Source organism: Filicampus tigris, chromosome 21 (genome assembly GCF_054856515.1).
Source record: "Filicampus tigris isolate MCC_2025a chromosome 21, RoL_Ftig_1.0, whole genome shotgun sequence".
Classification (NCBI taxonomy): Eukaryota; Metazoa; Chordata; class Actinopteri; order Syngnathiformes; family Syngnathidae; genus Filicampus; species Filicampus tigris.
The window spans coordinates 7,525,997-7,540,625 of NC_141237.1; the positions used below are offsets into that span (position 1 = coordinate 7,525,997).

The 14,629-nt window shown below is 40.1% G+C and overlaps 1 protein-coding gene across 3 annotated transcripts in view; it reads left to right on the plus strand.

The window, feature by feature from the left end:
• The first annotated feature begins 604 nt into the window (after nucleotides 1–604).
• Nucleotides 605–14,629, plus strand: part of vav3a (vav guanine nucleotide exchange factor 3a) — a 54,092-nt gene continuing 40,067 nt past the window's right edge. For 2 of the 3 annotated variants that reach the window (XM_086020856.1, XM_086020857.1), the window contains exons 1-2: nucleotides 605–972; nucleotides 11,335–11,451. In XM_086020856.1, the coding sequence (XP_085876982.1) occupies nucleotides 766–972; nucleotides 11,335–11,451 (324 nt within the window). In that variant the 5' untranslated portion in view covers nucleotides 605–765. Of the gene's footprint in view, nucleotides 973–9,367; nucleotides 9,509–11,334; nucleotides 11,452–14,629 lie in introns of those variants that run through there. The other variant, XM_086020858.1, reaches the window with a different exon arrangement.

Here is a 14,629-nt window from a genome sequence, read left to right on the forward strand (position 1 = left end):
ATTAATATATATTCTAAATATTTTAATAATTTCATGATCAATATTTATCAAGATCTCAACCACAGTTGACTTTACGTTTCTCTATGTCTTATCCATGTCCTCAGCCATGGATGTTGAAAAAGTAACAATATTTTGACAATGAAAAGAGAAAGTACAGATGTCTGTCACATGTAGGAAGTAAAAGTCCATCAGAAAAATAAATACTCAATTAGGCTTTGTCCAGCACAACCATCAACGGTTAACTTTTTATGATATTTTATTTGTCATGAGTATTTGACTGGACAGCATTTCCTGCAACCCTGATACAGATACTTGGGCACCTAAAAAAAAATCACAAATCCAACTCAAGTCAGTAACCAGTGATGAAGTATTTGTACTTTCTTACTTCCACCATTGAAATACTGTTCTAATTGCTGATGTTTTGCACAAATATTGGGGGAAGCATCAAATACAGAGTTAACACAACAGGCAGGAGTCTGAGTGTGTTCTGTCTTCTGCAATTTAATGCAGTGACAAGCGGAAGAGGATGAGGGGGAGGGAAGAGAGAGCGAGGGAGGGAGAAATAGAGAGAGAGTGGGTGCACTCCATCCAGTCATACGAGCACACAAGGCTGTCAACCTCAAACCGACTGCAGCCCATCTGTCTGCGACTGTGGTCCTGCTCCATTTGCATCGTGTTGGAACATGGACACGCTCTAAAGCTCACGACCCGAGCTAGTCCACTTGTCAAATACCCGAAATTCGTCCGGCTCAAGCGATTGTAGTAATGATGGAGTACTGGAGGCAGTGTGCGCTGTGGTTGATCAACTGCAAGGTGCTTCCAGCAAACCATCGCGTTACGTGGGAGACGGCGCAGGTATTCGACTTGGCCCAAACCCTCCGGGATGGAGTGCTTCTTTGCCACCTCCTCAACAACCTCAGGCCGCACTCTATCAACCTAAAGGAGATCAACCTGCGACCTCAAATGTCACAGGTAAGATAAGCAAACCATCGCGTCCGTTGCTACGCTGTCAAACTGCATCGTGGCGTCAACGCGAGACTTCTTTAACGGCGAGACGACTTTAACGGTCCCCTAAACCTCTTAGCAAACAAACAGGCGTATAACAACATATTCGTCAATCCTCAAGTGTATAAAGAGTAGTTCGATAATTCGGCATAACTATTTGGATATTTTCTTCAAGGAAATCTTAACTTTGGCTAATTTGAGTGTGTTATAACGAGTAACGTACTGTATACCTCCTCCGCTATTTCCCGAAATAACGGATCATCCTATCGTAGTATTCAACATTTTACCCACCAAAGAGCGCGACAGGTTGCTGCATGATCGCCGAAACAAATGCATACAACACCTGATCGGTATTTGACAATTTTATGAGACACACATTATTGGTACTTGTTATTTTGGCGTTAAACTTTAAATTCCGTATTGAGTGAGTCAAATTCGGTGCCGCATATAATAATTCCAAAACTTTGTTAAAGGGTATAGTTTTTTTCTTTTTTCTCTTTGGTCATCTTTGAACCATCACCATAACCCTAACCCTAACCCTAACCCTAACCCTAACCCTAACCCTAACCCTAACCCTGTTCCCCAGTCAGTGTATAGGCATATTGATTTTGATTGTTTTTTTTCTGCAAGATTCAAAGTGACAGTCATTAAGGGTTTGAGGCCAACAATGTGTATTTTTTGGCTAGCCGAATCCTAATGAAGAAAACAATTTTGGTTTGTGGTTTAACGATTAAAGATTCAATGCTTATCTGCACTGCGAAGATCACAACAACCAAGAGTTCGAGTAAATCAGTGCCACTGTTAGAGATGTCCATGTACTGTCTACAGTAGTTGGAACGATTGAGAGTTGTGGCCACATGGTTCCTATTTGTCAGATAGCATCTACCTCAATAGCCGGACAGCGGGCCAGATTGATATTGAGTTTTGGATTCAGTGACCACACACAGTGACACCCACCCACGAAACCTGCAGAGCTACTTTTGTTAGACACAGTAACAACCATTTGAAATAGAAAATATCATTTGTATTGATGTAGTGCCACGTGGATGGAGCGTTGTATTAAGCTTGTTTCCTGGAAAAAGCTCTCCAAACACAATGGCACAGTGGCCGGGTCAATATAATACGCAGTTAGGTCTCTCACAATCGAACAGGGTATCCGCTTGTCAGCTCCAGCGGGTCAAGTGGACAATTTAAATCAGCATTTGCAATTGTAATGACATCAATGGCGATGGAAACAACTACTGAAGGATCTTTTTACCCAGGCAAAACTTGATTGAGGTTGTAAGGGGAGAAGCATTTACTGCAAGAAGTTAAGCTAATAGTACCAATTACTGAGGTAGACATCAATGAGAGTGAGTATGAGTGTTTTGTAGCAGTCATGACATAATGCTGTAAAAGAACTGAATTGTCGTATTTATGCACAGTGCATGACCTGACTATGATTGGGTTATTTATAGGCAGAGTTTGTTTTATGCATGCTTGAATGGCTTACTCACACTGGGAGACAGTAATGGTGCCACATGTAGAGCGACATTAGTGTGGTAACATGGCTGGAAATGTTATTTAGTGCAAGTGCATGGATACATAATGCCATTATTTGTTACTTCATGTAACAGTTTATCTGGCCTTCCTTAAGAGTTTGAATATTTATATACTGCGCTAGAGTGCAATTCATACACACATTGGCATTATATTACTCTAGTCCTGACTTTGGTCATCACTATTTAGTTGTAAATCAGTGTCAGCTCTCCTCCTCTCCAAGCTACATTTACATAATTGAGGGTGGAGTTGAATTTCCCTTTTTCTGCGCATAATTCATGGGGGCCCCTGGCTGCTATTTTGTCATTGGCCAATAACAACACATGTGACGCCACTGCGGTCGTACCCATGGGACCTTTAAGATGGAAAGACAAAGGCAGTGATGATACCGGCCTACAAAGAGACTGTCTGGGTCCCCCTATTTTGACTCATATATCCAAGGATGCAAAAGAGCCCTGAAGGGGCTTGTCCCAACAGCGCTTGTGTTGGCTGCGTAATTAAAACATCAGAGGCTCTAGAGGTTTTGATTTTGCCATTGGGATAAGTTGCTTCTCATTCTGCAACGTTTTTTTTTTTGTGTGTAAATGATTTGCATGTGCTTGAGTTTGCTGACAAATGGAGCCATGCTACAACAATAAAGAATCAGCACGCTTGCTTGTTTGCAAAGAGCGATTAGATCATGACATAAAGTAGCTCGGATGTGTTTTCCCGCTCAGGAAATTAGTTGCTTTATGTTGTGGTGAAAATGCATCTGAATTGATGAGCCATATGTTGTGTATGCAAGGATGTGTAAAATTATGTTGTTTACAAGGTATGCTATAAACATTTACAACAGAGTCAATCCAATTTACAGCGAAGGCCTCCAGAAAAAAATGACAGTCTTTGATCATTGTTTTACAGCTGTATTCGTTCAATTATAATGTCTAGACAACCACGCTAGCTGCCGCATTTTACTTTTACCAGAAATAGTTAAGAGTCTAAATTCATGAAACTCAGGTTGGTTTAATTGGAAGTCATGAACCAACTGAAAGTCTCAACTTTTTCTCAAAGTATTTTTTGCAATTCCTGTGCTTGGGAGGTTTCTGTTGCCTTCTTGTCCAAAAAACCCACAAGATTATAGAACGTTGTCGCAACTCTTACAACAGCTGAACACATCTCCCACACAGACCAGAAAATCAGGAAACAGAATAGAGGAAGGAAGTGAAACTAAACATGCCCTCAATAAAGCTCAGCCCAAAGCAGTGACGTGTCAGACACAATGAAGAGAAAAGCCGACTCTCATCACACTGAGAGAGAGAGAGAGAGAGAAAGAAACATAACCAATTGTACTTTGCCTGTGCAGAGCCGCCTTCTAAGGTTTGATCTTCATTTTTGGAAAGTGAAAGCGAGAAGTAGACGTCACCCAAGCAAGAGCGTCGTCTAATTCTAACGAGCATCAAACAGAATAGGAAAGGTACAGAGAGGTGTATTATGTCATCAACACATTCCTAACCAACAAAAAAGATGGTATGATGACTTCATTTAAACATGCAAATTATTTGGCCCCCTTTTGCCACATTTCAGGCTTCAAAGAAAGATATAAAATTTGTTTTTTTGTGTGTGACGAATGACCACTGAATGGGACACAATCATAAAATGGAACGAAATTCACACAATATTTAAAAAAAAAAAAAATTCAAGGAAAAAACTAAAAAGTGGGGCGTGCACAAAAAAAGTCAAATTTGATATCTATCTTTGAAGCCTGAAATGTGGCAAAAGGTCAAAAAGATCAATGGGCCAGAATATTTTTTCATGTCACTGTATATACCCAGCAGGTATCTCAGAGTGAGCTGCAATACAAAATACTGTAGCTCATGATTTACTTTTGTACACTTTGAGAACAGCATTATACATAATAAATGGTCCCTATGTATTTTTAATCAAACCAACACCCCAAAATCTGTGATGCCAAAGACTGAGAAAACTTCTAGTGAGCAATGCACATGGTGGGCTTCAAAGCCCGCGATGCTCACAAGTCACTTTCACAGACAAACGTTAGAAAATGAGCGGCAGATGTTTGATGAAGATGAATGTTTTTATTCCTTTAGTTTCTGATAGAGACGTCAGGTCAGACGGGGGCAGGAAAACGAGTCAAAATTTGCAGCTATGTAGCTCATTTGCATCGCATTTAGGAGGTAGAAGTTTTCATTGGAAAAGGAAAAAAACTATAAAAGATTTATTAACTGAAGATAGTTTTTTCACAAAAGATTTAAAGGGGAAGTTAACACCCCAAAAGTATTTACAATAATATGTTCTATGTGCCTTCACTAGTCTAAACATGGCTTTCTGATGAATAATACGTTTGTGAAATATAAGTTAAGCAGCAAAATCCAAATGTTCTCAGGGGGCGGCCATTTTGTCATTTCTATCGACTATATTAAAACGTAATATTAATCAGAATGCTGTGTTTCAGCTAGTGGGGCTGCATAGAATATTTAGGGTTGACTTCCTCTTTAAGATTTTTTACAAGTCTAGGATTAAGTTTGAAGTATAAATGTTCAGAAAACCCCAAATAAACACATGCTAACATTAGCATAAACTCAGACATTAGCTTAATTTAAGACTGTAAGACTGTCTCGAAACTGCCAATGGGTGTGAATGTGAGTGTGGGAGGGGTAAAACATTTTAAAAAAGGTTATTTTATATCACAGATTTTCATTAACTGTAGTTGGCTCTGGAATATATCCCACGTGATAAACGGGTTCACTGTATTACATTTTCCTGTGAAGTGCTACATATTAACTGATTATTATGTTGTTAATCCATGAGTTTGCATGGGTGTCTTCTATTCCACAAAACTACCATACATGTTTTAAATAGTCACCAGTGCAATGGATATATTAATAACTAAACATATAATGAGATGTTACTCTACAGTTGTAGAGCTTTAGCACGGCTTTTGATTCAAAAGTATTGCACAAGAATGCAAACAGCACGTTACTGCAGCCATGCATGCCATGTCAAGTCAAAGCACCGCGGTTTACTATTCCAGTACAGCTTAGTTCAGTCACACTGGTTTGTTCCATAGTGTCACCTCGATACCCTGCATGCGCCTGTGCTGCTATATGCACAGTGACTTGCATATAGTTATTAGCCAAGGCAAGATTGTGTGGTACCGCACTGGTGCGCGTATGCTGCACACAGCGTACTAAATTTTCATTTCATCACCAAGGTAACAATCCCGCGCTATGGTCAACCTCTAAAGACTGCTCAAGTGCACATTGAAATATAGGAAACGACGGGAATTCTATTAGGAGATATTCAGGTGGTGAGTGCGCCTGCAATGAATATTATGTTACACGGCATGAATTTGACGAATAACCATTCAAGAAAATCAATACTGGCTAAACACTGTAGTCATTAATGCTATTTTTGCATAGTCACAGGCTCTTATTTCAAATGAGTGAAAATTATCCAGTGATAATAGCGGTTTCGGTTTGTGGTCCCCTTTTTCAGAAAAAAAGGGATGACATTCAGAAGGCAAACTTGATGAAACCAAACTTATATTCATGCTCATGTCCTGCAGCAGTGTCTGTATTATTTTACTCTCAGGTTCACTGTGGTGGAAAACTGCAGCCTAGTCAGGTGCACATTGCTGATACCAACACCTTAGGCTAGTCCAATTGTATAAATGGCATGAATACAGCCAAAGCTTCGTGCATTTCAGCAGACTGACTCCATGGGGGACATTTATGTACGATGCGAAGTGATGGATGACTCTTGTCAATATTGTAAGTGTGAATTCCCTTATTTGTGTAATGAAGAATGATAGGGATGGTGTAAGACTTCCCACTTGGAATAAAAGATGACTTCTGAAACTCAATGGAGACTTCATTAGATACACCTGTACAATCGCATAAAAAGCTAATACAAGAGCTGTATCAAAAATCCAGCCTCTACAAATCAACTTCACAATTTATTTTGCCATCTAGGCGGTAGTTTGCAGCACAGTAAAATTGCACGCTGAGAATATTTGGTCTATCTTATGTAGCTCATTCAATTCCACATCACATTTTCACAAGCAAATCAGCTGAAATGACAAGAGATGCGTTCTTGTTGCAAACAGGATTCATATCACACACAGCAGCCGTAATTCAATTCCCTCTACTAGTGGGGGGTTGGCGTTCAGGCTTTGTGTATATGCGGGGGGGTCACTGGGGTTAAAACTAGGATTTCATGGAAAATGGCTGTAGACATATTTATTGGCAATGTGGGGGGAGGTAGCATGCTGGGAAGCGAGAGAGAGAGAGTGTGTGTGCGTGTGTACTGGGGTCTTGCCTCCTGATTGTCTTTACGTTTAGAAACTGGGAAGCATGGAGGATTGTATATTATATATTATCTGGTCAAACTACAGCTGGTAATCATGACATACTGTTATGGGTTGAACGGCTTGCTGATGTAAGTGAGTGAAAAAAGATGTGACACTTTTCTGTATCTGTGTTGTAAGGGAGTGCTACGACAAGTGGATGAGGGATGAAACAGGCTTTTAGTTCCTACTATCGATTTAACATTTGGATGGCTTACATTTTGGAGGCGGTAATGACCCTCTGCTGTTAAAAAAAAAAAAAATAATGCTATTGAAGTGGATGATTGATTCTCAGTTCTGTGAATCTAGAATCGCATTAACAAATGGAATGGACCGCGGTTAGAGCGCAGTCTTAAGCTTCTCCTAATGCTAAGATATCCCTCATTTTGGATCACAAAGAATTGTGTTACTTAGCTCTGCAATTGACTGGTGATCAGTCCAAGGTGTACCTTGCTTCTTACTCAAAAGTCAACTTGAATAGGCTCCAGCTCACTTTCACTAAGATGAGGAGTACAAAATGGATGGATGGATGGATGGATGGAAAAAGCATGTGGCTTAGTAATGCCATGCTCAACAAGCAGGGCTGTGAGGACAGACGTGCCAGCGGTAGTGGAAAAAACTCAGAAGTTACTCAAAGGAAATGTGATAAGATGTGATATGGAGGTGGACCCCAAATGTACTCGTGTCATGAAATTGGCTGGAAAAAGGACCGGGAAGACTTCAATTAGTAAGCAAAGTTTCAAAGCTTTGATTTGGTCACTGTATCAACTCCATCCATTGTTGCTGTTTTGATAAGAAACCATAAGCACACAAAGTCAAATGTAACGTCGGGTCATGGCCCTGCTGTTGCTCGGGTCGCTGCAGTGAACCAAACTGCGCGGACGTCAGTGTCGTCGTTTGCGCGGCACCTCTCATTTCCTGGTTAGACAACAGACAGGCTTCATGTCGACGTTGCGATCTGGTGGCTTCTACTGTCTGTCACAAATCAGATACGGCTCGGCACCCTTAAAAAAAAAAGAGGCAGAAGAGCATAGGATGGACGGTACTCAAGCCTTATTTCTTTCCACAGATTTCCTTTGACAAAAAAGAAGAAAAAGAATAGAATAGACGACCACGCTGAAATTAGCGTTTGTGGTGGCAGAGAAAAAAAGTTACACATCTTTTTGTCACATACTCATCTCTTGCTTAAAAAATAAGTCAAGGGGCGCTAGTGTAATTGCACTAGTTTCTCATATTCAATGTATGTAACTGTGACAGTTATCTTATAGAAGGCCGTTTTTTTTTTTTTAGAACTATCACATCAGTTTTGCTTACAAATGAAAGGCGTTTCTATTTATTTGGGGTAAACTCCATTTAATATAAATAAAATGAAAATATTAGTATGTCTCAATATGATATAGTGTAGATACAACCTGAAATGTATCCAATGAAGTGTTTTTGACAACTACAACGTTACCTCCGCAATCTGTGTGACGGCCATTTGTTGGCGCTCGTCAAGGTCCGTACAACGAGAGACGAGCCTTTAGCCGTGCAGTGAGCAGCGAGCGTACCCAAACTGGATTTCATTCCGCTCGACAATGCGCACAGGGGCCATAAAAAGGCTTCAGCTTGTTGCTATGGCGCTTGGACTTGTATGAAGGAATACATAAGCAGAAACTGGATACATATCGAGGACACAAAGCACGGCCTGACGCATGTCAAAAAGAGCAGCAGTAAGATGACTTGACTCTCAGGCCTTATTTTTTTTGTTTGATATTCCAGATGGTTGGTTCATGATTAAATGTAGTGGGGGGGATTTAAAGCTCTTTACACACTATTCGTTATTTATAAACGTTGTATTTTTCCCCCCTCGAATAAGTGTGAATAAGTGTGTCTTATTATAAAATTCAGTTATACTGACATATGTCTTCATTCTGTTTTCTGACAGTAATTTTGCTCCGTGATCGCAGTAGACTGATTTTGGGGTTGCACCTGCATGACGCGTACCTGAAGCGTTCAAATGAATATGCATCCGGTGACTGGTTACTAACTATATAAGATATTTTCTTATATTGTGACCTTGTAATACATGTGTTGTCTCAATTACCGGGTGAGAAACTAAAGCAGCAATTACAAAAAGAACATACAAATTGCACACAAAACCAGAACCTCGCAAGTGCAATGCAGACGTGATGACCACCAGCCAAGTGTGCTGTGCTCCCCTTTTTTCTAGCAGGGAAAAATAGTATCTGAAATCAATCGCCTTTATTATTGCCATGTTTCCATCAAGGTATGTCCGGCTACATCCATAAACAAGAATTGGAAAAAAAAAAAAAAAGGCCAGCAAAGATGCTCAGAACAGTAACTGTAAATTTCTTTCATGATCAAAGGGACAGTTCAAAGAATTAAAGCAATGTCATCTCAGCCAATCATTTTTCAGTTCATCATCATGTGACTAACTTGCTGTGGTGACCCCTGACTAAAATTGACTAAGCTGAAAGTCAAACAGCAACATTTTGATGCCAATGACCTAATTTACCTCTGCAAAGGAAGTTTTTTTTAATCAGCGGTTTATTTTTGCCTGAAATTGCCTTCATTTTTTTCATCGAGTAGGAGAACAGAAACGTTCCTATCAGCTTGGTAAGAATAATTTCATTAATAATGTTGTTCTTGTAAGCCACCACTTTCTCCCCATCTTTAACCTCTGCAATTGCGGTTCAAACAAAGATGCCCTGTTTACCGATTTTTCCCGATCCCAAGAGCTGTACTGTTGATGAATTTTATTTTTTGATTAACTTTCTAAATCAAATCTGCACTCATTGAATGATACAGTCGTATTCATCGCTGCTTTGCTCAAGCGCACACCCTCTTCCTGATGGAAACATTTTTTTATGTGTGCACATTTTGTCGCGGTAATTTTGCTCCTATGTTACTCGGTGCTGTTTATTTCTGCCATCATTAGCCGAACATTATTTGACCATTTTAATTGCATTCCCCCTTTTCGCTAATCAGAAATAGATTGGAGCTGTCATTTCATTTTTTAAGCCTTGCTAGGTGTCTGCACTCTTGCTGTCTTACATTTGGTTTATTAGTGCGGCCTGTGGAAAAGTTCCTCTTTGGCTTCCCCTCAACTGTCCCCATCTCATTGTAGCGGGCCTGACACACTGTGCTTCATATGTGCTGTGTGAAGCTGCTTCCCTTAGATAATATACTGACTCCTGAGGGACTCTCCAGAGACTGTAGGCGGACAAGATGTGCTTGCGTGATAAAATAGACTGATGTGTACCAACGTAAACATTCAATAATACAGTTAGAGTCCTCACTTTCAGCTAGCTGCTCCTACTCGGGCATCTTATCAGGAGCTGGATAAGGGTCTGTTTTCTTTCTCGCGAAGATGTCTTCAGAATGTAATTCAATCGGGAGTATTTCATATATTACGCTCAATTTAGTCAAATCTCATTATACTTTGTATATGAGTGAAGGTGTGCTGTGAATAACCGAATAGGTCGTGCGGCTTTGTTTTCTGAGATGTCAATGAATACATTGTTTTCACATAGTTTTTATTCTTGATATCTGCTATTTCCTTGAGGATAAATGACAACAATTAAGACAGAAGTAACACTTTAAAGGGAAAAGCAATGGCAGGAGCAATACCACAGTAGTGCTTGTTTGAGTTAACCTTACTCTGCAAATACTTCAGCGAAGTATTTCTTGGTATTTCTCACATTTGAATTCATGAAATCCTGCGTTCAAGTACACATTTGATGACTCTGATTTCTTGATGTGCTCTCCCAATGCACAATTCGGTTCACATCAATGTTATATTTGATGTGGAATGCACATTTGCACATGAGGTCATCTGGTTAATCTAGTCCCATGAGTGTGGGTGGATAGTGTGATGTGGCAAAAACATCACTTCCTGAAAAAAAAAGTTCTTTCATCAGCATGCTCCTCAGTTCCATCCTGTATCAATTACAGGAAGGATAGCAGCCACAAGCCAGAGAATAGCGCTTGTTGGCTAACTTCACTCTGATGACACCTTCCTCTTCACTCCCCGTCTGCATCACTGCTTTCCATATAAAGACGTAGAACGGTCAAACGGACAAAGAAAAGTTTCGGGAAATCTTACTTAACACCAGAACTTAACCTCATAGTTTTTTCAATTTCATTCCAGCTTTTGTCTGTTAGCACTTCAATAAAGACTCACTGACAATACTAGATGAAAAATAAAGGTCATACTGTACACCTACAACCTAAGTAAATATTAAAAAAAAAAAAAGACAAAATTAATAATTAATCGATTTATAATGTACAATTTCACAAGTCACTGTGATTACACTTGATGGTGAACATTTGTCGAAAAACTCATCCTTTTTTGTATTATACTGCACTAGCATCCTCTCTGGAATAAGATCATACATGTACAAATTCCTCATACACAGATGATGTTTCTCTTCCCATTGTAGTTCCTCTGCCTGAAGAACATCAGGACTTTTCTGGCGGCGTGCAACGACTTATTCGGCATGAAGAAAAGTGAGCTGTTTGAGGCCTTTGACCTTTTTGACGTCAGGGATTTTGGAAAGGTAAGGGACTGGTACGCATGTTTAGTGAGACAGAAGCATATGGTAGCTTGTCCAAATGTTTGGGAGAAGCGGCATGTATTTAGCCTCTGTGCGTCTGTGCTCCCCAAGGCCTCAACAAAAATCTGTCCGTTTTGCCTTTGCCTAGGGGTTATGAAATCTGTCGGTCAAAAGAACACAGAAAAAAACTCTTGAGCATTGCAACGAGTGGAGCCCTTCCTGAATAGTCACTATGATTGTACACCCATCGGAGGGGTTAGTAAATCAAATACAACAGCTAATATAAAACAGTGGTTTATCAGAACATTGCAACACTGGCGAATTAAGTCTTTGTTTTTGTGAAGCAACTCAGCTCCATTTCTAGTACCAATAAGTGACTTATAATACTCCTAAGACTACTTCATGGATATCATTGAGGGTTTGGTGAAAAAAAAAAAAAAAGATTAGCTAACAATACAATTCTGTCTGCTAGCTATGTTTTTTTGCAATTGTATTTGTAAATGATTTTTGGGAATCGGAGGTTTATTGACCGTCTTTGGAGGAGAGTATTAATAGTCCTTTGTATGCTAAGAATGAAGCGAGGATGTTTCATTTCAGCTCAGCATGCACATAGTGACATTTCAGCAGCTGAAACTAAACGTCCATCCATTTCTTACTGCTAATCCTGTTCAGTTTCGGAGCCTATCCAGGTTGATGTCGGGCTAGAGGTGGAGAACAACCTGGGCTTCACTCTCACATTCACACCTTTGATTGTGAAGCAGATTCATTTACCACATGCACAACTGTGCTGCCTATGAAAAGTGCGCACTATATGTCAAACTTTTAGGTTTTTTTTTGGCCTGAAAAATAACAAAATATATTTTTCATCAGACTTCAGATAACAAAAGATACATTCTTGCAGTATTGGTTCTCCGAAGCTAAAACGTTGCTCTGACAATGCTTTGTATTTTTAACATTCTTCTTCCCTTTTAACTAAAAACCTGTCCGGAACAATTGGCCTATTGCAATTTTCTCAAACAAAATCTGAAGTAAACAGCAGCTTGACATGGCATTTCAGTTCCCCTCATTAGGGGGAAACCGACTCAGCAGGCTGTCTTTAGGGGGGTTAAAAAGTCTGGACAAGCGTTCATTACTTTTGATAAGGTTGCTGACTCTCTGCTTGGAAAGCTCTAAGTGCGTCTGCAGTTCTCTGACAAGCCTCCGGCTGACCCTGGGATGGCCCCAGGAGGTTCAATTAGAAATTTTTGGGCTTGGATGCCAGCACATGTTATGAAGTGTTTCGATTTTTCTTTTTTAGAATTTGTGCGTGGGGGTTCAGGGCATTAAACAAGACACACATATATATACACGCACATTAAATACCCTCCTACCTCACCTAACCCTTCACATTTGGCCTCTCAGGGCACATATGGACAATTTATAAATTCATATATTGATATTAAGATTGATCAGACAGTTATACTATTTAGTGAATGGATGTTGACATTGATGATAAGGATGAAGGGCAGTAGCAGCTCATCTGTAAGGAGTTGGCCTTTAGAGCGGGAGGGTCATTTTTCTAGTTTTTGACTCCTGCTGCTGATAAATATGTAAAAATGGCAAATAGTTATTGCAGGAATGCTCGTCTGCTAAGGTGCCTTTGAGCAAGGCACCAACCACACCCCTGTGGCTCGCCTTCCCATGTTGTTAAACCGCAAATTAGTTGAGCCAGAATGAACAGCTCTTATGGTGGTTGCAGCCAAATAGTGTGCTCCATTTCGCCTAGGTTATTTCATATGATTAATTATTAGCTCCACACAGTCAACCAGATTCTTGATCAAGTAATTGATGAATCGATTATAAATGTCAGTCCCGAATGACATCAAATACGCTCTCAGAAACTGTCCCCCGACTGTAGGTATCAAAAGAAAAATGTTCAAAAATCTCCTCTCTGAACACGCTTGAGAGCTTCGACATCCGTTCTTGTGACATACGTGATTCAAATGCAAATGCTTTTGTTAAAGGGCCTAATTTCCCTTTTTCTCCTGTGATTCCAGTTGGCTCAGGCAGAACAATTTTGATGACTCTCTTGAGTGACTCCCACATTGCCCAGAGTAAATTTTACATGTCTGAAATGAGACAGCAAGCCGGCAAATGTAATGCTCGCTTGGCTGGCTCTGCAGAAGCTAATGGAGTAAGGAGCAGCGGGAATAGGCTAAGCTGCCACTCACCTGCGTTTTTTTGTTTGTTTTAAAAATAGCTGCCTTGCTCCCTATGAATTAAATATCAAGTGTGTTTGTTGTAGTGTTCATATAGTAGCGGAAACAGTATGAGAAATTTACTTTGGTAAAGTTCAGATCCTCCTGACCTTCTGTGTCTTTCAAATCTGGACTAGAACCCATTAACTGGGAAAACATAAGACCGGAACTAAAAGCTGCTAGATGGTGGCTACACTCATTCAAAGCTGCGGAACGCTGCAGTGCTAGCAAGACATGGTCATGTGCATCAAATCTGTCTGGGGTTGTTTGCACTCAGTGCGACAACATCTGGTTTACAGATCGGTCCAGGAGACACATGAAGGGTTTAGGACTTTGGGGTTCTACATTGTTTAGCTTTCATTGATCATTACCTGAGCCCTGAGTCGTTGTGATGTCATTGTCAGTCGACAGAAGCGACAAAATGGCCGCCCCCGGTGATGGCTAAAAACGGGTGGATTTTGCTGCTTATCTCATATTGCACAAACGCTATTAATCAGAATGCCGTGTTTCAACTAGTGGGCCTGTTGGGAACATATTCTTGAGAAAAAAAATGTTTGGGTTGATTCCGGCTTTAAGGAAGCTTTGGAATTCCCTTGCTTTGTAACACGATTGACAATCCAGAGTGATCTTATCTCTGTCTCATTTCTGCATTGCAGCTTGTTTTTAAACGGCTTTCAAAATGCTGAGCGGACATTTCCATGTGTCACATGATGGACAAGTTGCTAAGTACTTGGAAAAGATTATGTCATTGACTGACCTGAAGTAGGATATAACGTGACACTTTTTGTGTCAAACCGCTGCCTCTTTTGTACAAATTTTCTGTGAGTTGGCATCTGTCAGGGGCAATCTCTGCTTGTGTCATTTATCCATCTCATCAATTGACAAATATGGTTGTAAAATCTGAATTGTGTAGTCATTAGGAAAGAATTTATTGGCAAAATACA